This window comes from Neolamprologus brichardi, chromosome 12 (genome assembly GCF_056152115.1).
Source record: "Neolamprologus brichardi isolate AB-2024 chromosome 12, ASM5615211v1, whole genome shotgun sequence".
Taxonomy (NCBI): domain Eukaryota; kingdom Metazoa; phylum Chordata; class Actinopteri; order Cichliformes; family Cichlidae; genus Neolamprologus; species Neolamprologus brichardi.
The window spans coordinates 27,323,293-27,345,896 of record NC_142115.1 but is presented as its reverse complement, the minus strand read 5'-3'; the positions used below and the strand labels follow the sequence as shown (position 1 = coordinate 27,345,896).

The window sequence follows — 22,604 nt, the reverse complement described above, 5'->3', positions numbered from 1 at the left end:
TTAAACTTTTCAACTCTGAATATAACATTAGAAAGAAATGTTAAAAGCCCTCAAATATTACAGCATCTACAGAATTTCGAAAAAGAAAAAAGGCAAACAAACATTAGAAGTACTTTAATTGGATTTTTCTACTTCACAGACAAAATGTGAACAAAGACTCAACAGAGACGACGTAGTCGTGACCTTTTTTCCACTCTTCATTCAGGCTTTTTTCAAAGACCCTTGTACATAGAGTGCTATAAATAAGGCTGCTGAGGTTTGTCAACATGATGTCAATTTCTGATTAAAACATAAAAACTAGGACATTAATGCTTTTGAACCTTGAAGTGAAAAAGGTCATGCACTGTTGTCTTATTTGAAAAAAGCACACAACATCTAAGAGTTCAATATGTTCTGTCGAATGGGCTAAAGTTCCTCCTAGCCGATGTGTCTGACTCATACACAATATAAAACTTCGATGTAGCTTCCAGATCAGAAAAATAAAGCCAATGCAAAGTGTCTAAAAGCTGTATTCATCATGAAAATTACCAGATGGAGATAGCTGTGGTTTCAAAAAGATATTTGGCAGTATAGAAGTTTATTTCTGTCTTGTCCTCTGTAACCTCCCTCCCCTGTTTCCTGCTCAGTCACTCATTCCGAGTCATATTAAACCTTAAAGCAAAGGTTCCTATGCTTTTGTCACTTGAAAGTAATAACTAATAAGAATAAAGTATAAAGCTTAATATTGTATGGTTGTTATTTACATAGCTCTTCTACAAATGCTACCCTGGGTAAATGTGTTTTTTGGTTAAGAGCACATTAGCTGTGCCACCTATTCATAAAGAACTTGAAATAAACTGAACTGCAATAAATATGAATTAAACATTTTGAAAAGTTAAATTTCAGTATCTTAAATTACTCCTGTACACGTGTTTCATAATTTGTGAACACGTGCTTTTACCTGTGTGTCTGCTCGACTTATATATGTATATTTCTTTCTTTATTTTTATTTTCATTTTCTTTTTACAAGGAGTGTTGTAATTTCAAACATTTATTTCTTATGATTTAAGCTCACAGAGTCAAGCTTATAGAAAAAGTCAGACATATTGTTCAAATTGCACTCCTTATGTTAATATATTAACATGTAGTTAAAACATCTTTGCACTGATAGAAAGAGGACTTTCATTGGTCTGGACTCCTTAAGCTCATACTGGACTGTATGTGGCCCACTATGTAAAATAAATTTGACATCTCTGATCTGAAGGGCTCATCACCTGCTAAACACCACAGTTACTTTGTCTTCGCGTCTATGTTTCATGACTTGTGTTTGTACTTTTCTGTAATGTAATCTAGACATTATAAAATAAACCAAAATGAACTTATCTTAGTTTGTTATAGGAGGCAGTGTGGACATCACTATTTGATCACTCTCCAAATGATTGACATCCACTAAGAAAGACTACAAATACTAGAGTTAAATTTAAATCCTTTAGATATACTTAAAAACCAGCACAATGGGTCCTGTTGGTTATATTTGTCCATATATTATTTTCATATATTGTCTATAAACGTATTAATACTTAATAAATATTATTAATCAATTAACATGTAAGCAACAAGTTGTAACTGTTCCAAATTTCATTGGTGATAAAATTCAAATGCAGAAAACCGTTGATTGGCTGAAGCGTACAGTTTATTAAAGATACAGTGATTAATACTGGAGTATTATTTCCTGTGTTAAAAATAAGTAATCAGAAGTCTTGGATAAGTCCAGCTGTGTTTACTAGGAGACAGAGATTAATCACAGAGAAATCTGATCATGCGGTGGCGGCCTTTAAAAGTCCAAAAGTTCTTAAATGTCAGTTTTTCACGAGCTCATCCTGACAACTTTTTCTTTTTTTGGGCAACCCTTTACACGGTTTGTTTTGCTAAACTCTCAAGGGAGCAGACTATCTTTATTTTCATAACCAAATTTGGAAACAAGCAATATTATGTAAAGATTTTTGTAGAAGTGTTTCCATAATGGCATGCAACACCAGAGGTTATTACATAAACCTTCGCATTAAAGCCTCATAACTTAGAATTTATACGCAGTATACAAACATTTAATAAATGATTTATAGCACACTATAATGTAAGCAGGTACAAGTGTTTATACATGCACATGTAAACAGTAATAACTCACTGAGTGGAGGCTGAGGTCTTATAAGTTCAAAAGGCAACATGATACAACTCAGCGGTCTTAATGTAACGTTATAATTGTTGATTGATTATTATTATTAAACACTTTTGATATTATCATATAACTAACCTACAGTGCAGTGCACTCAGGCAGTGCTTAAAGGTGTATAAAAGTTTACCCAGCAAAGGTTGCAGGTGGGCCGTTACCTTCAAACGAGGACATCGGCTCCAGGATCCCAAACTGCTTGAGAACTGCCATGAAAAGGATGATGACCACGCCGATGGCGAAAAGCTCCATGCCCTGGATCCCCATGACTTCAGAACAGGCAGGAGCCCACTCAGGGCCAACCAAGCCCCCGGGGATAGATGAAAGAAAGCTCGGGTTGATGCAAGTTAGCGCTCTATTCAACAACAAGCGGTGTCAACAGGGATGAGCCAAGAGGCAACAGGAACCGGCCTGGTTAGTGGGTGACTGCATGAAGCTGTCTCCAGGCCCAGGAAGCAGCATGAGAACCAGCTGGATGAAGGCTCCTCTAATGTCAACACTGATGCTGAAGTGGAAAATATGTGGAGGCTGACATATATGGAAAATCTTCCTCTCTGGACCCATGAGAAAAACTGGGAGCTGTGTCACAAGCCATTTATTAGATCAGGTTAAAGGAGACTTTTAGAGCTCACAGTGGAAAAGACACACGTTACTACTCAGCCTCTTAATCCGGCTACTATCAGTCTTCGCTGCGTAGCATGGACTAATAAATCACATCTTGGTTTTAGACTAAAATGTCATTTAGAAAAAGCAAAACTATGCGGTAGAGCGTCGGTGTCCATTTTCATGAGTTTGCACTCATTTACTAGGAGAAAGTCAGACTGAATAGGACAGGCTTATTGAACAAAACATCCAAGAAGAGAACGTGAAAAACCCAGGTCTTCTCATCTTCCATGCCATAAAATAGCAAAACAGCATTAGAGATCATAAATAAATCACTCCATTACAATTTCTAAACCGCATGAGCAATCTCTAAAACCTCAGCTCTGGAAACAAAAAAACACTTCTTGTTTTATCTGCAAGCTGAGAACTATCTGACTCTCTAACCTCAGCGGTATCCACTTTAAACAGACCGTCCAGTCAAGACGGAAAAAACTGAACTTTGCTCAAAATAAAAAAATCCGGTTGAAACAACGATCTGCCCCGAAACTATTTAAACAACCAAACAAACTGATGGGGCTTACTTGATGTTTAAAATCATTTAAACAATCACTTTTTGCTGCTCTCGTACTCTTACAATAGGAAGTAATCCTCACGTCCACAATTCAAGCGTAAATTGAGCGTTCACAGTTAAGTTTAAACTTGGCATCGCAGTCCACTCTTCATTGTTTGGCCAAATCCAAGTCCAGATATGGAAGAGTATGACCCCGGAGAGAACATACTCAGAGCAGCAGCAGCAGCAGTGTCCGGGAAGGGAAATCCTGAGAAACTGAGAGTCGCAGTGGGGAATGAATCCTCCCACCCAGTGTCTGCCTCACTCGCATGCACTTTCCCACCCCTCTCCTCTTTCTCTGCAGCTTCCTGAATTAATCTGTTGCTGTTTCTTGCTACAACTTTTCACCCCTCAGCTCAGTTGCTCCACCTTAAACCTTGTGCACATCCTGTCCTTCTACTTTTTTTTGAACCTCTGGGTTCCTCCTTTTCTTCCCTCTGTCTATATGTGCTCTGGAGCTTTCAGCCTCCTCCTCCTTCCCTCTCTATCTCATCCGTTGTTCCATAACTATGGCCAACAGCAGACTTTCTCCCCCCTCTGTTGAGCTCTTTTATGCAAACTATTCATTCTGCATCCACCTTTTCAGATCCAGGAAGGCTTAAAACATTTTGAGGAGCAAATTGCAGTAATGCTCATCTTGAAGAGCACTCGATAAATGGCCTCTGATAAAGAGCTTTATGCTGTCAATAAATAGCTGCTATCCGCATGTGTCTTTGCGGCTGTTTCGCATCTCTTCCCTGGTTGTTTTTTCTTCCTTTTCTGGCTATTTTGTGTTTCTTTGTGACAATTTTGCACCTTTTTAATAAATATTTTGCTGGTTTTTGCAGATATGCAGTATTCCTTTTGAACATGTGCCATCTTTGCATCAGCTTTCTGTATTCTTTAATTGTTTTGCATTTTTTGTGGCTACTTTGAGTCACTATGTCGTAATTTCTTGCGGTTTTTAAGCTGTTTTTCCTTTTCTGTGTTCCCATTTTGGTCTATTTTGCATCTGTTGTAGGTGTTTTATTTTTCTTTGTATTCATTTTGTGTGTGTTTTACTTTTCTTTGTGATGTTTCTGTACCTCTTTGCAGTAATTCTACATCTTTTTGTGGTTATATTGTGCATTTTTGTAATTTTTCTTTTTTGGTCAGACTGTATTTGTGTTTGTTTTGCATCTTTTTGCAAAATGATTTCAGTATCTTCTTGTCATTTTGAAATTTTTGTGCACATTTCTTTTTATAATAGTTTGTTGTGTCTTTGTGGCAACTTTGTAAGATGTTTTATTATTTTCTTCTTATTCTGGTACATGTTTTTAGTTATTTTGTACCTTCATTTTGCATATTATAGCTTTTGTGATATTATCATATTGTTATATTATTTCACTAATCCACATATGATACACATTACACCACTGTGGCTCTGCCAGCTCCATCACTGTCACCATCCTCAGCTGATCCTGTTTGCATATGAGGGCTGAAGTCAAGAATTAGAGGTTGAGCAAACACAGAGATCAAATAGGAACATCAGCCTCCCTACACGTGTAACTTCTTGATCTTTCCACTTATCTGTTTTACTCTGAATCAGACATATAATGAGTCCTAATTATGCATCGCTAAACCATTTTAATGGTTACACAGAATTACTGGAACATGGTCCACAGCTTGCCAAGGATAACATGGAAAAATATAATTGAGTGAGTATCAGTGTGCATAAGTATGGTTGTGTGAGTGTGTGTTTAGCAGGTCAAAAGAGGATAACTGATGACTCTGCATTTGCTAATGCATCAAGATAAGATGTGTGTGTATGTGTGTTTGTGCGCGTTATTGTATTGACTTGGATGGAGAAAGGAGATGCAGATGGGACGCTGGAGCGGGAGAGATCAATATCTCTGTGGTGAGGTGGTGGAGATCCCCTCTGTTTTTCCTGCACGTGGTGAATTTAACCAGAAAAACCGAGTTCACCTATCACCGACAGAATCACGTCACTGGTTACTCTGTGGTGGGATTTATAATGAGTGTCAAACTTACATTTTTCACACAGCTTTGAAGGAGAGTTTGACAGGAGACAAGCAATAATGAGCCAACATTAAATACACACACACATACACACACTGTTGTAAAGGCTCACCTTTCAGCACATTCACTTCACCACATGCACCTTGTTTCTTTTCCTCACCTTTGAATGGGGGTGGTGCACCTTCCTTCCTCCAAAACACACACACACACACACACACACACACACGTATCTGGGCATGTGTGTATACTTATGAATAATTGTGTATGGTGGCGGATAATGCTGGCGGATTTCCGTGTGTGTGTGTGTGTGTGTGTGTGTGTGTGTGTGTCAGCCCATTAGGACCCTAACAGGGTTTAAAAGGTAGGCTTGTTGCTGATGCTGACACAACAGTCAGTAAATAGGGAGAGAGGACCCAGACTGTTTCCTCTGAGTCAGACATATCAGCAAAGATCTACTGAGATTGGAAGACACACTTAAATAACACTTAAGCCTCTTCAGTACAATAGCACTAATTCACAAGAAATGACTCCTTGCTTCACAAGTTTTAATATTTACATAAGAAGTTTGACCAGCGACTAAAATTAGAACTTCAAGCTACAGATTAGAACACAGATCTTACTGCCTGTGAGCTGACGTTGCTTACCAGTGCACCACCGTGCTGCCCTCAGATATGGAAGCAATACCTTTTCATAGAGTATAAAGAGACAGAAACATAATTTACATGTAGAAATCACTGCCTATTTCATTTGTTACACCTGTTCCAATCACAGCCCATGCATTTAGCTATGTAGAAATGATTAAAATGACCTGCCGAAGTTCAAACTGGGCATCAGAATGGGAAAGAAAAGTGATTTAGGGGACTTTTTATAAAGATGTTTGTTCTATACTTTTCGAATGTTTCATAATCTTGTACCGTCTCTGTTCAGGAAAAAGAGATGGTCCGAAAAAAAAGTGTGAAAATGGGTGAAAGTGCTTTGTTGGTGACAGAATAACTGCTCGTTACAACCTGGTATACAGAAGATTATTTCTGAGTGCAGAACACGTCGAACCTTGTAGGTGATGGGCTACAGCAGAGAGAGACCACACCGGGTGTCACTCCTTTTAGTTAAGAGTAAGAAAGCTAGAAGCAGCTTCACTAACAGACTGATTCAATTCTTAAAAATACACAATATCTGACTGACAAATGATCATATGATCATTAATATTTGTCATTTCAACTGCTGTAATATTAATACTGTAAGTAAGTAATAATGTGACATTGTCTGTTCCTACCTGAGCGGTGGTACCTGGCTGCACTGTGGCCACAGTGAGAGAGGCAACTGGGCCGAGAGAGGCGCCTCCTGGCCTCCACAGAGAGCGCAGCCATCACAGCTCCCATAATCAGCTGAACTGTCACAATAGCAAGATGTCTAACAGGAGAAGATCCAGATTTTAAATGACTAAATGTAAATACTTGGTCGTGGAGATCAATGCTAACAAAATGCTTTCAAATGTCTGAGCCGCCCGCCAAGTTTGACTCCGAGCACTGAAAGTCTCAGCTCAGCCTGAGAGGAGGCAAACGAGCAAATCTCACCTACTAACAAAGGCAACTGGAAAAAGCGACAGGTGAGAGAGACTTTTGTGTGTGTGTGCATGTGTGTGTGAGGCCACATTTGAAAATCTGTTTGAGTTTGTGACACCACGTCACCGCCAGAGAGGGAGATAAAAAGAGGAAAGGATCAAACAGCACAGCAGAGCTTCTGACCTTTCACATCACACATGTAGCAGACGCCCCGACATTTCTTTTTTTCTGCCTGTCTCACTCCCTTCCTGTCTTCAGATCGTCCGCCTCACATAAACATGACTTCGACTCCTACTGTCTCACAAATTTCTGTGGCTCTGGAAAGTCAAACAACTCCCCAATATCTGTAGTACCTCCAAGAGCATAAGGGAAAGTTTTATGCTTGTCTCTTTTGTGTAAAGAAACCTTAATGTAGTGCTGTTCAGCAATACTGCATTTGGATGTACAATCAGACTCATGCACACAGACGCTCAGACAGCAGCTGTACCCCTGACTTTAACAGACTGCAAACAAACCTGGTTGCTGTAGAGTTTTTCCAAGTAAAACAGCAATTCTTCTCAGTTTTCTCCAGCGATAGAAACTCTGTTTTAAACATACCTGCAGATTTCCTCCACACAAGGGTTAATGGATAAAATAACCCAAAGATTATGTAGTTATCCAGGAATGCCGTAAAACTGCTCATGTATATCTAAAAATGTAATCATAAAGGAATATAAAGACAAGTGCAGCTGTTCAGCCTAGGAACAAATGAAGCAAGGAGGGAGTAAGAATCTGAGCTCCAAGGGAACAATTAAAGCAAACACACAGTCCCACTGCATGTAAAAAATATGACACGTGTACGTTTTACGGGTCCACTAACTCTTTGCTTTTAGTTTACTCTCACAGTACGCTTTGAGTTATTATCCATTTCCATCCCATCCATCCATCCATCTTCATCCGCTTTATCCGGGGCCGGGTCGCGGGGGCAGCAGCCTAAGCAAAGAGGCCCAGACCTCCCTCTCCCCAGCCACCTCCTCCAGCTCATCCGGGGGAACACCAAGGCGTTCCCAGGCCAGCCGAGAGATATAATCTCTCCAGCGTGTCCTGGGTCTGCCCCGGGGCCTCCTCCCGGTGGGACATGCCTGGAACACATCACCCAGGAGGCGCCCAGGGGGCATCCTTGTCAGATGCCCAAACCACCTCAGCTGGCTCCTTTCGATGTGGAGCAGCAGCGGCTCTACTCTGAGCCCCTCCCGGATAGCCGAACTTCTCACCCTATCTCTAAGGGAGATGCCAGCCACCCTTCAGAGGAAGCTCATTTCCGCCGCTTGTATCCGCGATCTCGTCCTTTCGGTCACTACCCACAGCTCGTGGCCATAGGTGAGGGTAGGGACGTAGATCGACCGGTAAATTGAGAGCTTCGCTTTTACACTCAGCTCCCTCTTCACCACGACGGACCGGTGCAGCGTCTGCATTACTGCAGCCGCAGCCCCAATCCGTCTGTCGATCTCCGGCTCCCTTCTCCCATCACTCGCGAACAAGACCCCGAGATTTCCATCCCATCATTAATAAAAACTGCTGGCACATTTCCACTGGCAGATGTTATGGCATGGGCCACACATGTCCATGCCATAACATTGCCTGAGCCGTGCTTTGTTTCATGAGCTGCTTCTTTCCTCCTCCATACTTTGTCTCACCATCATTCTGGTACAAGTTAATCTTGGTTTCATCTGCTCGAATCTTTTTTATCCAAACTACACAGACTGAATCTAATCCGACCTTCTTGTTCTTGAGTGTAGCCAGCGGTTTGCACCTCCATGTAAGTCTGTATTTACATTCATGAAGGTGTTTTTTCAAACATAGACTTTGACAATGACATGCCAACCTCGTCTTATTAATAAGTTAGATGTTGAGAAGCTGTTTTTCTTTAACCAGTTCTGTCATTGGGCACTGCAGTTTTCTTCTGAAGCCTTTGAGCTGAACACGTATAATCTCTTTAAGAAAATACCAGATTGATGAGATTTTGAGATTTAGATCATCTCTTTGGACATCACGTTGACATACAAAATGCAAGTTTAACATTTTTAATGAGCAAATTTTTGTTGTTGTTTTTTAAACTTGTACAAATATGGAGAATTAAACAGGCTTATAGCTGATTTCTTTAGACAGAGCTAGTCAAACTGTTTACCACCTTATGTTTTATTTGACTCTTCAGACCAGAGCCGATAAGTGTAAATTCCAAAATGTAATCTCATTTTCGTCTTGACTGCATTATAATGAAATACTCTGGCTTTTATAGGTGAGTCTCTGCTTGGTTTATCTATCCTAAATAGAAATATTGAATTATTAGCAAATGGAAAAATAAATAATCTAATTTATTAAAATTTGTCATTTCACAGTTTTCCCACCAAAGACAAGGTCTCTATCATTTTGGATATTTGCAGTAAATTTAAAAAGCAAAATTATAAAATTAGAATTTTTAGCCCATAAAAAGCTCTTTTTCTGACTGTTGTCATAAAACTAACTTTGAACTGAGGAATGTATTTGCCATGTTATATCCACTCTGTCCACCAGAGGGCGTCAGACACCAAACAGCAGAGCAGAGCCACTCGTGTTATTTCACTGACACAAGAAGAAACTGGAGATATTAGATCAAATTTTGATTAGATCAAGTTTGTATATGATCTGATTACTGCCAGATCATAAACAAGCTTACTAAGCCATAAATGAAAAGGAAAACAATGTGTGGTTTCTCACAACATCTGTATCCATGTTTGACAGGAGAACATCAGGAATAAAACAAAGCAAGAAATCTAATTTGTAAAGCCTGCCTCCCTGAATCCACCCTGTTATTTGCAGTATGTTCACGAACATGAGTGGAAATCTGCGAATGCAAGGAAATCTTTAAAGGCTGTGCACAGATTTTAAACACCCTGCTGCTCAGTCAGAAGAGAGATGACTAAATCACCCAAGTCTCTTTAATGCTCGTTTCTTCCCAAACAACCTACCCCAGGGACATAAGACAAAAACTTTACTGCACATTGCACCAAGTGTTTACAAGAACTGCCCTCTACACTCTCAGTAAACAGCACCCCAGACATGTAAACTTGCTCTACATCCTCTCCAACTCCAAGAACTGCAAAAACCATTTAGTGGTCTTTGGGGGAAAAGATGGCATCTTTTTCACGCTTTTTACACTCCTGCTGTCTTTGCCTCAGTCCTTCAACTTTTTTAATGTTCCAATTAAAACTAAATCCAGTCTTATATCCATATGAGATAATCTCCTTTTCATAAACCCACCTCAGACTGGCAGGTTCAAAGCCAGGCCTGGATGTGTGATTAAAACAGGGTCTTACTTTTCCGCTCCCCTCGCTCTGCTACGGTTGTTTTATTTTTAAATATTTCTTTATCCAGCACCGAAATATCCTCTCATATTCCCTTATCTACCTCTAGCTAGTGGATCACTGGAGACCTGAGCAGAATTTGGTTAGAAATATTCAAACAGGAAACAGCCGAACAGCAGAGAGTTTAAACTGAGGAGGAGGCAAAAGAAGTTTTTCATCCATCATCCAGAGTTGTGTCTTGTCACTGTCCTGATATCCTGAGGTGTCCTCAACTGTTTGCGCAGAGTTTGGGAGCAGAAAGGGAAACAGCAAACATAATGAGTCTGAACAATTTAACAAAGAAGGTGATACAAGGAGGGCTGATAAAGAGGAAACAGCGGGCTGGAAAAGCAAGAAATATCAGGTGCTGATTCAGCTGGTGGTGGCTTGATGATGTTTACTGGATGAAAGGACAGAAGAGGAGGACAGCAGATAGACTTACATCTAATCAATGCTGATGGAAGGACATAGAGACACATTCATAACGGACAGATCAATAAAGGAGAACAGAAGAGTAATAAAAATCAGATTTTGGAGGTGCCAGTGTATGCTTAACACAAGAAAAAAGAGCACTTCTTGATTCTTATTTCCACACCATATTTTCATCCTTAAAGTACTTGTGGCAACATTTGTAAAACAAGGCAGACACATGCACATATTCAGCCTGTTCATAAAGTCAAACAACCAATACAATCATACCGTTGATGATGTACTGTAATACTTCAAATGTCTATCCATTTGTTTCTGCTTATCCACTTCAGGGTCATGCTGAAGCTGGGTCAGGGTCAAGCCTACAGCCAACTTTAAAGCCCAAATGACCTGACCCTTATGCCTGTTTTTGGACTGTGTGAAGAAGCTAGAATACCTGGAGAGAACCCACAGAGACACATTAATGACATGTAAACTTCACACAGTCCCCAGCTGGGGGATTTAAACCCAGGGTCTACTTTCTGCGAGGTAACAGTGTTAATCACTACACCACCATGCCAGCTTCCTTTAAAGAGGAACTTTCAACTTTTGTTGCATAAATTAAAGAATTCAGCCTCTGTGGTTACAATCATAGCCTGCTCTTTTTATCTACATTTAACCAGCAGCATTTGTAACTTTACATTAAAGTTAGGCAGTTTATCTCAGTGGTCCCAAACTAGGGATCAGGTCTCAGGATAAGTCAGTGAGATCATTATTAAGAGAGAAGAAGAAGAGGAGGAAAAAGAAAGCCCTGATGCACCAATTCTATACAAATAATTTCTTATTTGGTATCTTTGGAGCCTAAACTATCATCAAACCATCTGAGAGATTTTAGAGTTTCTGAAGAATTTCAGAAAAAAAAGGTTTTTGCTCAATTGACCTAAATTTAAAAATTGTCAATTTCCATCAGATAAATGTGAAGGACTACAAGTAAAGACAAACATATAATAAAACTACTCAAGTTAAAGCTGAAAACTGGACTTTGTTACTTATATGACAATAATGAAAAGCATGCATGTAGATTTTTTTTAAACTGGAAATAAATAAACAGAGTAAAGGAGGACAGAAAACAAATCAGCTTTTGTTTATAATCTGCTGTTTTAATAAGCGGAATGAAAAATGCACGACCGAACAAAAAAGAAAATACCTTGAACTAGCGTCCCGGTGATGAAGCCAAAGAAGCAGCGCAGCAGCTTGGTGATTTCCTTTTCGCAGTGTGCCCTGCATGCATTCATCATCCAAACTTTGGCCAAATGGACCACACAGTGTAAAAAAGGAATGCTGATCTTACAGGAAAAATCAGGAATGTGATAAGACACAGAAAAGTCTTCTGATATAAAGGTTGTTTCATTTGTCCCACTTTGCTTACAGGTGATCTTCACTCCCTCCTCCTCCTCCCCTCGGTGTCTCAGACAAGGTGACTCGAATCACCATTGCTTTCCTTGAACACGACCCAGTCTGACAAACCACAAAAGAAACCCCCCCGCCGCTTTTCCTGTTTCAGCCATCATCAGCCATCGTGGTCACTGGGACCACCGTGTCAACGTGTACAGTCACGGAGAAAGAAATCCCAATATTCTGCTTAGCTCCCTCCCTCATTTTCCTCGCTTCCATATCTAATCCGACTCATATTACACTTTTCGTGTTACAGTCACTGATATCTCTTCGTCTTTCGGTTTCACTGATACAGCCTCCTTATCTCACTCTTCTCTTCTCTTATCTCTTCCCTGGTGTGAGAGTAACTTAAAGTAGAGATTAAACTTTATGCTGACTGAAATGAAAGAAGTCATGCATGCTAAAACAGCTGTATAGCTGACTTTATTTATAGGAACTGTTTATTCGTGTTTTTCCTGTTTTATATCACTTTAAATTCAATGTCTTTAGGCTACTTTAACCAAAACAAGCAGCATGAAAACATCACGGAATGCCTTAAGTTTGTTTAGCGGCTGAAATGTTAATTTTCTTTTTTTACGGAGAGGATATTATGAGTTTATGACTTCATAAATCACGAGAGGCAGGAGTATTCCCAGATGAAAATGTTCTACAAATCAGCCTCTGAATAATATATGAACAAACCTCGGTGCTCAGAATACAAACGGGATTAAAACTGGAAAGTTTGGTTTGTGCAGCTGTGAGCGGAGTGCAGATTTCCATTGATTTTTATACATTTTAATTAGAAACTGCTATTTTACATTAAAAAAAATGTAAGCAACGTTAACACAATGGAACTTACAGTTTATTATAATTATTTTTGTATTCAAAGTTTTCTGAAATGTGCTGTTTGGATGTTTAAATATGTAAAATAAGCATTAAATGTCTAGTGTGCAGGTTTTCTTTACACATGATGAAGAAGACATGTTATGGAAGCTAAATAAATAAATCTGAACTGTGCCTATGAAAAAGTCTCATCTTAACATAGATGATTCATTCATTCATTGCAGATATCTGCCTCCCGCTAAGTGTAAGCACTTAGTTTATTATTAGTCTGATTAATCTCAGGAATAATCGTAGAACACAACACATTTGTGAAAAAGCCTTTGTTATCTGGCTTTAATCCTTTCTTAACCTTAAAAAGTCCAGTCAAACTTGACTACATTACCAACTTATATGAAGTGGAGACCATTTAGATAACATCTAGTTCCAAATCCATTTAATGAGGGTTTCCGGGAGAACAAATCTGCTGGACAGCAAATGTACTGCATCATGCAGACAACAATTTTCTATTATTATAGGTTGAAATGAACCCAAATCGTCCAATTCTAAAACCATGCCCACAGCCTAATAATAAAGGGTTTGAAGGGCTAATGGTTGTGAAATTCAATTCAATAAAGGCTCCAAACAAAGGTATGAATGAGCATCCAAAATCTGAAAGAAACACATTTATGTACACTGAAATGATCAGTGTTACCCTTAAAAACACAATGTACCTGAAAATAGAAATTATTAAATCCACTGTCTGTAGTCCTTCGTGTCCAGCAGTGTATAAACTGCAGTTATCCTGCTCAGACCCTGCACACTGTCTCTAACTCTCCACACCTAAACTACACCCACACCACTGATTCACATCTCCGTCTCTGCGCTGCTATTTTTAGCTGCTGGCCATTATCGAGGTGAGGGTTTGCCCACTTCCACTGCTGAATCTCTCTCGCTTTTCCCTCGACACCGCTAAGATGAAATAGATCCCATCACAGCCCCACTTTTCTTTCTCTCTCTGTGATTGTTAGTCCTGTTCTTTTTTACTCACTGCGCTCCTGTTTCATGCAAACAAAGAGCTTTTTCACTAATCTCACAGCCAGAGGCGAAGAGGAAAAGACCTGAAGGATTACTTGAATCTGTTAAAGACTGATGAAGTGCATTAGTGCACATCAAGGCATGTAAAACAAACAACCTCAAAACTAATAGATGTAATTTGGTTGCACAGGTGTTTGGGTGGAAACCTTCAAGGTATAAATATTTGTGCTAAATCACTGGGAGTCCCTCTGCGCACAGCGGTGGACATTATTTTTATTCTCTGCTGGAAACAGCCAGATATTAGATTTATAGTTAACTTTCTATTTTCATTTAAGCAAGCATGATTTAAAAGCAGAAATACCAGAAGTATGAGTTCTTCAAATGTGTCCATGTGGATAAAATTGTTCTGCAAAAGGTTTTAGAGAAAATGTACAAAACAGGTCTATGACTGTGTGTGTAGCTCTCCTAATGGGCTTCACCACTGATTGCATGGGCTGGCATGAGGAGTGGGCATAATTAATGACTATGACCCGAACCTGTCTCTATAAGCCAAAAAAACAAAAAACAATCCTGGAACAATGATGCAAAAAACATAACCAAACATATTTTCCAGCATCTCCACTTCCAGGCAATATAAGTATTATCCACTCAGTGATGAAAAGTGTTTTCAAATATTAGAAATTGTTTTGTCAAAAGCTTTGATTACGTTTTTAAAAAAGTGAAGAACTGCTACCAGAGCCAAGAGAGGACGAGAGGAGAAAACACCAACTTGATGGAGAGGGTGGTGTGTGTGTGTGTGTTTGTGTGTGTGCGTGTGTGTGTGTGCATGAGTCAATGTCCTCCTAGTGTACCATTACATTACATTACAGCGTGAACTGAGCTCAGACAGGTCACAGCCACACACTCTGCCTCATTGTGTTATTTAAATTTGAACTTTAAACTGATTTGAAAACAGAAATGCATGCCTCCAATCATAAAAACAAACAAACAAACAAACAAAAAACAAATGAAAATAAAGTTTAGGAGCAGAATACAGTTGGGGACAAATCAGGTGTTATGAGGCAGGGATGAGGAAGGAGAAGGAATAGAGACAGAAGTGAAGTAAGGAGAAGGATGGACAGGAAGAAGCCAGGGGTAGGACAGACAGATGATGAAGGAAAAGTGAAGGAATGAAAAAAAAGGAGGGATGAAAACAGGAGTAAACAAATAAGAGAAAGACAGAAGGCAAGTAAGTCAAGAAGGAAGTAGAGAGGCAGCAAGGAAAGAATAAAGTGCGTAAGGAAGAAAGATGATGGTGATTAAGAAGTGACAGGGAAGGACAAGAAGAGGAAAGGAGGTCATGAAGTGCTGAAGAATTGGCAAAGAAAGGAAGACCCAGAGGAGGCAAAGCCCTGATGAGAGCACACTCAGCTGATTTGGGTTTTATAATAAATATCCAGAACTAAACTATGGATTTTATTTGCACTGTAGAAATGTTTTCTTACATTAGAGCTATTTTAAAACCAACAAACATCAGATAATATTTTTTCTGCCATTCACAAGCAGGCTTCAGTAAAACACACGTATATGTGTATAAAGATTAAAATTAAAAGCTGGAAAATCTTTCTGTCTCTTTTCCTCCCTGCAGGGAAAAGATTAACTGTGTACAATAACAGCTGGACCACTGGGTGGAGCAATAAGACTTATGAACAAACCAAGACTGGAGGCCTGTACAGCAAGAGGAAGGAACAACTATTTATAATACAGGGCAATATGCTCAGAAGTCAAACATAATTCTCAAATGTAGCTTTGAAAGGCTTAAGTAACCATTTTTTCTGCTACACTGCAAAGCTAAAAAAAACCCTCCAGTATTGCAAGTATTACAAGGGCTACAAGGGAAAGTGGAAACAGTTGGAGTGCATACAATCAAGGCAGGGAGACAAGAAAACATAAAACAAGACACAAGAGCAAACAGAGTATCAAAATAAAACAGGAAGTAGCAAACAGGAGGCAGAGACATGAAAACTCTGGAGAGGCTACACTACACCGAAACACAAAGAAGAAGACTGTTTTCATATTTTAAAAAAACAAAACAGTGAGGACAAGTATTGTTCAAACATCTGGAACAATACTAGTAAAGGTGCTCTAAGGTTTGATGCTCCAAAGTTATGCATTTTTAATTTTGACTGCCCATTTCAGTAGTTTGGCTTGTCAATATGTTGCTTATTTTATCGATTATATTTTTAGGGTCTCATTTTACTTATTTAGCCCCTTTTTGTTAAAAAAAATCAGCATTTTTTAAACTTCTAATTATTGTATTTTGGTAATCGGTTTTAATTCACTTACCTGTGCTTTTTATTGTTATTGTTATCTATACAGTTTTGTGGTTGCGACCTCTGTGCATCTGTTTTCCTTTCAAAGACAAAGTCAATAGACAGATAAAAAGCAGTGCACAGGAGGCGTTGGAGAGGGCATTCAGGTTTGTGGACAATATTAATGGTGACCGAGGGTGTAGACGTTTTTGATAAATGAGCATATGACTTTAAATGATCTCTTGGTACTTGACCCTGAGGTCAACTGACCAGCTCAGTCTGCAGGGACTTTGGGATTCATGTGTCAAAGCCATTGATCAGTTCAAACTCTTTGTGCTTTCACCCCACATGTCACACTCATGTCACTCCTCTCACCTTTGTCCTGTGGCTGCGTGCTGGCGATGATCCATTTCACCAGGCAGCACTTCATCAGAGCTCTCCGAGAGAACCGCGGCTTCTGCCACTTCCCAGAATCCTTCACTCTGCCCGGTGCAGGCTCGACGCCGTTGGCATCTCCCAGCAGGCTGCCATCAACCACCTTGCCATCCGCCTGGAGAGAGGGGAAGGGAGGGGATGAGGGAGGAAGAGGTGCACAAAATGAAATTTAAACAAATCCGACTGAAATGTTCAAATGGACCCAGAGATTATGAGTGTGTGTGTGTGTGTGTGTGTGTGTGTGTGTGTGTGTGCGTGCGTGCGCGCGTGTGTGTCTGCGCGCGCGCGCGTGTGTGTGTGTGTGTGTGTATGCCTAGAGAATCTGATTAATCTCTGAACTGCAAGTGTTTCAGGAACTCTTTAAAGAGGTTCAGAAAGAGTTCAGTTCTGGATCTCTTTAGTGTTTTATGAGGTTTTATAAGCACATCAGAGCTTTCCACTGCCACCAACTGTCTGCTGACATGACGTAACAGTGAACCACGACAGTAAAACAGGGAGCTGAACGATGCTGATGATGTTAATACCAGTTGCTGTTTCCCTCTGTTGCTATTCCCTTTCTTTAACATTGTTTGCAGCCGCTGTTAATGAGAAATATTGATTAGAGCTGCTAGACTATTCCCACCTACTGAAATTAGTCACATAAACATCTCTCAAATGACATTAAAGTGTCATTTAAGAGTGGAAAGGTCCATCCTTTCATTATGGAGACTGGAGTTTAGCTCTCACTGGGGACTATTTTTAAATTTCTTTTGCACCCACCAATTGATTTAGGCATTACAAGTTCTTTGTTATAGTAGGAAAAAGATGGGATTTGGGGTTTAAAAAGACCCTTTCAGAATATTTAATGCATGCTGGAAATCTTCGTTTTCTAGGTTCCATGGGTACGGTGTCCCAGCCCATCTGAAAGTGATGGCCAAATCCTGCTTTACAGCATTAAAGAGCATGTTTGCTGCCTACAACAAAAAAATCATAACCACTGAATATTTTATAACTCATCCATTTGGACAGAGCTGACCGCTGGGCCTCACCTTTGCCAATTCAACGTTCTGACTTGGACCGCTTCACCGTGTCTGTGTAGTTGGAGCCTTTTGCGACATTGTAATTGATTATCAGTGAGGTATCCAAGGATGTTAGGCTTCAGTTTTCCAGAGTAAAAGTCTTTATCTAATTAGTCCTATATGAATTTAGTCGTGCTTCATTTCAATAGATGCTTCATCTTATGGTACAATAGAAGAACAAGAGTTTAGCTAAGATTATCTTGTGAGAAAAACAGAAAATTAAACATATCAATAACCTGAAACAATTATGATGAATAAAACAGTATGGGGTGGGTTATTTTTCTCCATATAAAACCTCTAGAGCTTACACATATGTGTGCCGGTTGTGGGCAAAAGACCTGCAACTGACAAATAAAGGGTATCTCATCTCATCTCATCTGTGTGTTGTACCAGTACTGTTTGCCAGTTTGCTACTGTTTGCTAATGCTAGCTAGCTTTCAAACTAAGCTAGCTAGCATTGTTAATGCACCCTCGTGCACTAAAAAAACCAACATGGAAGTGGCCAGTGATAATATAGAGAAACTAATAGATGCTAATAGCTACAGCCATCATTTATATACATTTTGTGGCGAAGACAACGGCACATTTATTCAAACAGGAAGTTTAAAGTTTAAGAGGTAGTAGTTTAACTGTCAAAATAACAGTTACAGCAGCACAAACGACCAGTGGAGGACGACAGACGGTATAAGATGCAATTAAAGGCCAATAAACACATGGAATCATCCAGCACTGATTTAAGAGATTGAGATATCAGTACTTAATACTATATTGATTATACTACATTTATTTTACACAAGCTTCTGTATGGTCCATAAGTCAAAACTTTGACGTTGTGAGTTTGTACGTCGAAATTCTGACGTACTAATCTGAAATTTTGCCTCTTTTTTCCTTGACAAGTCTGCCTGATACTTTTTTCTCTTATTTTTATTTTTTCCAGTGGCAGATAAACCTTCTTACTAAGAGCCAGATAACAATAACACAACTGGTGAGACACCAACAGTGTATTAGTCACAAAACAGTCTTGAAATTTAAGTAAGGACGGTTTCATATTTCTGGCTACAAATAAAAGCACACAACTTATCTCTGACAATAAGAGCAAGAACATGCTTAAAGAGATTATTTCCACTTCATCTACAAATATCATGCTCTCACATCTTTAAATACCTGAAATAACTTTAATTTCAGATTAGTTAAAAGCCTCATTCTGTTCATTTTCATATTTCAGCTCCCTGTAATGCTTACCATGCAAGCCCCATCCCTACCATCTCATTCATATTTAGCATTTATCCGCTTTCATCAGAGGAGATAACGTTTTTGGCTCTAATATATTTTTCAATTTCTTTCCTTCACATCTTGGCATCCTGTCAGTTTTTTTTTATCCAGCAAACACTGATTTGATCCGATGCGATCTCTGATTTACTGAGAATGTCTTTTCTTAGGTTCTCAATAAGCTCTATTAAGCTGTTCCTGCTGGGTGCATGCAAAATAGTCACATACACACACATGTGCAGGAAGGAAGATGAAAGAGGTGAACAGTGAACAAACAGACACCCCGTTATGCTATTGGCAAGAGAGGGAAGAAAGGGATGACAGAGGGAGAGGAGGGGGGAAAATGAAGATGCAGGGTGCACAAACAAACACACGGAGGATTTTTAACGGCTATTTGATTCTGTGGGAGTCTGACCATGCAAATCCTTTACTTTAAGGCATAAAGGGAAACAGAGAGAGCGAAAGAAAAAAAAGAACAAGATGTGAGGAGAACAAGGTCTGCTCATGTTCCTGGAAGAACCGAAGTCAATTACCATAATGAATCGTGGCCTATCTGAGGACGGCCAGAGGACAGAGGGATGGAGGATGGGAAGATAGGGGGTGAAGATATGAAAGCACTTTGCTGGGGAATACATTTTCAAGGTTATTTCTGTGCATCTTCCACATGAACAGATTGGTAAAAACAGCGAAAGATGAGTGGAAAAAGTGGCTGAGAGGGACGACTGCGAGGAAAGAGACGGATGAAGATGGCTTCATCGTAATGACAACATACAATATCTGTTTAATTGCATGTCAACAGTGACATATATGCTGCGAATGTGCTCAGCGGTGACTCACTTCTTTGGAGAAGTACATTATTGGAAAGTGTTGTTTTCAGCGTGGCTTTTAAGAGAAAGTTCCAAACTCCAAAGAGAGGGCCGTAAGACAAACAGATGCAGACAGGCACAGTGCAAACAACAGAAAATGCAGCCCTACATCATTTGTTTATTCATGGGCTGCTGAACATGTAGGCATACTCACAGTGACTCACTCACACACACGTTTGCAGCTAGTATCTTCTGTTTCTTAACGCTTCAGCTGGCTTTGTCCCGGGGCGGCACTTCCCATTCGTAATGTCTGTACAACATCCACTATAACACTCATGCCCATCCTATAAGGGACCCATAACGCTCAGAGCAAACAGAGGAGCCAAGCCGTACGCATCGCTATCCTCTGCCATCAATTATTAAATATAAGTTGCTGGGTTGTTACTTCAGCGGAGGTTGGCTAATGTGAAGCATAAACTCTGGCCTTGTTATGTTACAGAGCGAATCTGGATCACTCTAAAATGAAACACAGTCAAAGAGAAACAAAGTTAAAGAGGACTGATGGTGTTTATATACTCAAAAATGTACAGTTAAGTCCACAATTTGTTGGAGAATTGCACACTTTTTGTAGTTTTGCCTCTGTCACCACCACAGTAGACTTTAAATGAAACAATAAGCATCTTTAAGAAGTTTTCTGACGATGTCTAATCTGACCTTCTTGTTCTTGCGCGTAATCAGTGGTTTGCACCTTCTTGTAGACCCCCAGTATTTCCATTCTTGATCGGGACTTTGACAATGATACATCTGCCTCCTTAAGCGTGCTCTTGACTTGGTTACATATTGTGAAGTTGTTGTTTTTAACTATAAAAGTAATTCTCTGATCATGTACTTTAGTTGTCTTCTGTCTTCTTTTAGGCCTTTAGGGGGTTGCTGAGCTGGTCAGCGCATTCCTCGTCTTTAATTATGTACCAGATGTTGATGTGGCTACTTTTGAAGTTTCTGCTTTATCTCTGATTGGTTTAATTGGTTTGTCATCCTAATGATGGCTTCCCTCACTTGCACTGACATCTCTTGGGCCTTTGGGCACAGCATTTTGAATTATATTGAGATATTAGCCTCCATTTGTCATAAAATAATGAGAGAGCAAACCTCACTTGGCCATGAAACTGGCTGTAATTCTAAAACAGTTTATGTAACGCAGTTTTGTAAAACCCAGTGAATTAAAGCTGGAAGTCTGCATTTTACTCACACATTGTTTAATTTGAAATCCACTGAGGTGGTGTACAGAACCAAAACTACAATAATTCTCTTTTTGCCCAACAAATTATGTGTTTAACTTTTGACTGTTATAATTTCTGCATGCTTATATTTCTATACATAGCCAGTGTTTCAAATAACATCAGATTAAGTTATTATGTGTGAGCCAATTCACAATTCAGGCAGCTTTAACCACTCGGTTTCAGGCAGTTTATTTCTACCCTTGGTCCTTTCAGGCACACAGTTCTGGCTGTGAGACAGTAACTGACACCTGCTGTTCAAACATGTTTAAAAGGGCTTTTCAGAACAAAGTTGGGTTAAAGCTGTGAGTCGCAAAATGCAGAGAAGGCTAAAATGATGGCGCATAGACATCTGAGACAGAGGATGGACTGAGGGGCCACAATGAGGCCCAGTGTGAGTCAGTTAATGATTAAACTTAAATTCAAATCATGTAATGCACCACTACATGATAGCATAATTAGCATATTAATCAATTCCTATAAACCTCTGCACATTTAGAAAGACAGTCGCTAGAAAACTTCAGCTTGGTCACAGAGGTTGGTGGACAAAGACAAACATGGCAACCCAAAGACAACAGACTTTCACAAACAAGAAGAACAGATGGAGCTGCACTTCCTTCTGGTACAACGACAGAAATATCTCATTCCAAACTGAAATGAAACTCAAATACCAGGAGTTCAACACTTTCTCAGACCAGAACAAAATTCAATATTTACTGTAGGAAAACAGTGCCAGGACCTGACAGAAAACTAACACAACTGAGCTTCTCTCTTTAATTCATCTCCATCCTTTTCCCTCTTGTCTTATGATTACAATTAACTTGAACTCCTCTCATCAGATACATTTTTTATTTTCTACTTCTTGAGCAGTATTAGTAGAGTTTTGGTCACTTGGAACAGCCATGCAGGCTGTAAACACAACACTGTGTATGGAGAACGAATCAGGGAGCTGTGTCAGCAAGCAATGTTTACACTGTCAGCAAACACGGATCAGCATTAGCATTAATTTGGTGTTTTATTTCTGGCCACCTGTCGAGTCTAAGTCCAATATATTTACCTTATTTTAGCACAGCTTCATTTCCTCTATTTTCTTTGTTTATTTATCTTAACTGACAAACTAATGAGGGAATTATCAGACTGTTAGGCTTATAATTGCTTTGCTTTCCTCGACAGGTAGTTGCTATGCTATTTTAGAGTGAAAATGTAACATGAATTTGGCTTTTAAAAATGTATACTAGTCAAAAACATCTGCTATTGCTTAAAATGGTTATGGCTGCATGGTCCTGTTGCTTTTAATGACGTACAGCACATTTGTTTAAATGGTGACAAATTTGAAATGTGAAACCACTAAACATCTCGTGTTTCGCTACAGTCCACTCCAAGAGTTAGTGTTGCAGTATAAGTACTTGGGAATAATAATTGATGGCT

General features: G+C 39.5%; 1 protein-coding gene across 4 annotated transcripts in view; it reads right to left on the bottom strand.

Moving 5' to 3' along the window:
• Positions 1-22,604, bottom strand: part of kcnip3a (Kv channel interacting protein 3a, calsenilin) — a 65,272-nt gene that overhangs the window by 26,077 nt on the left and 16,591 nt on the right. The window contains exon 2 of one of the 4 annotated variants that reach the window (XM_006789918.2): positions 16,707-16,881. In XM_006789918.2, coding sequence (XP_006789981.1) covers positions 16,707-16,881 — 175 coding nt within the window. Of the gene's footprint in view, positions 1-2,367; positions 3,723-6,690; positions 6,814-16,706; positions 16,882-22,604 lie in introns of those variants that run through there. The other 3 variants (XM_087849246.1, XM_087849247.1, XM_006789921.3) reach the window with 3 other exon arrangements.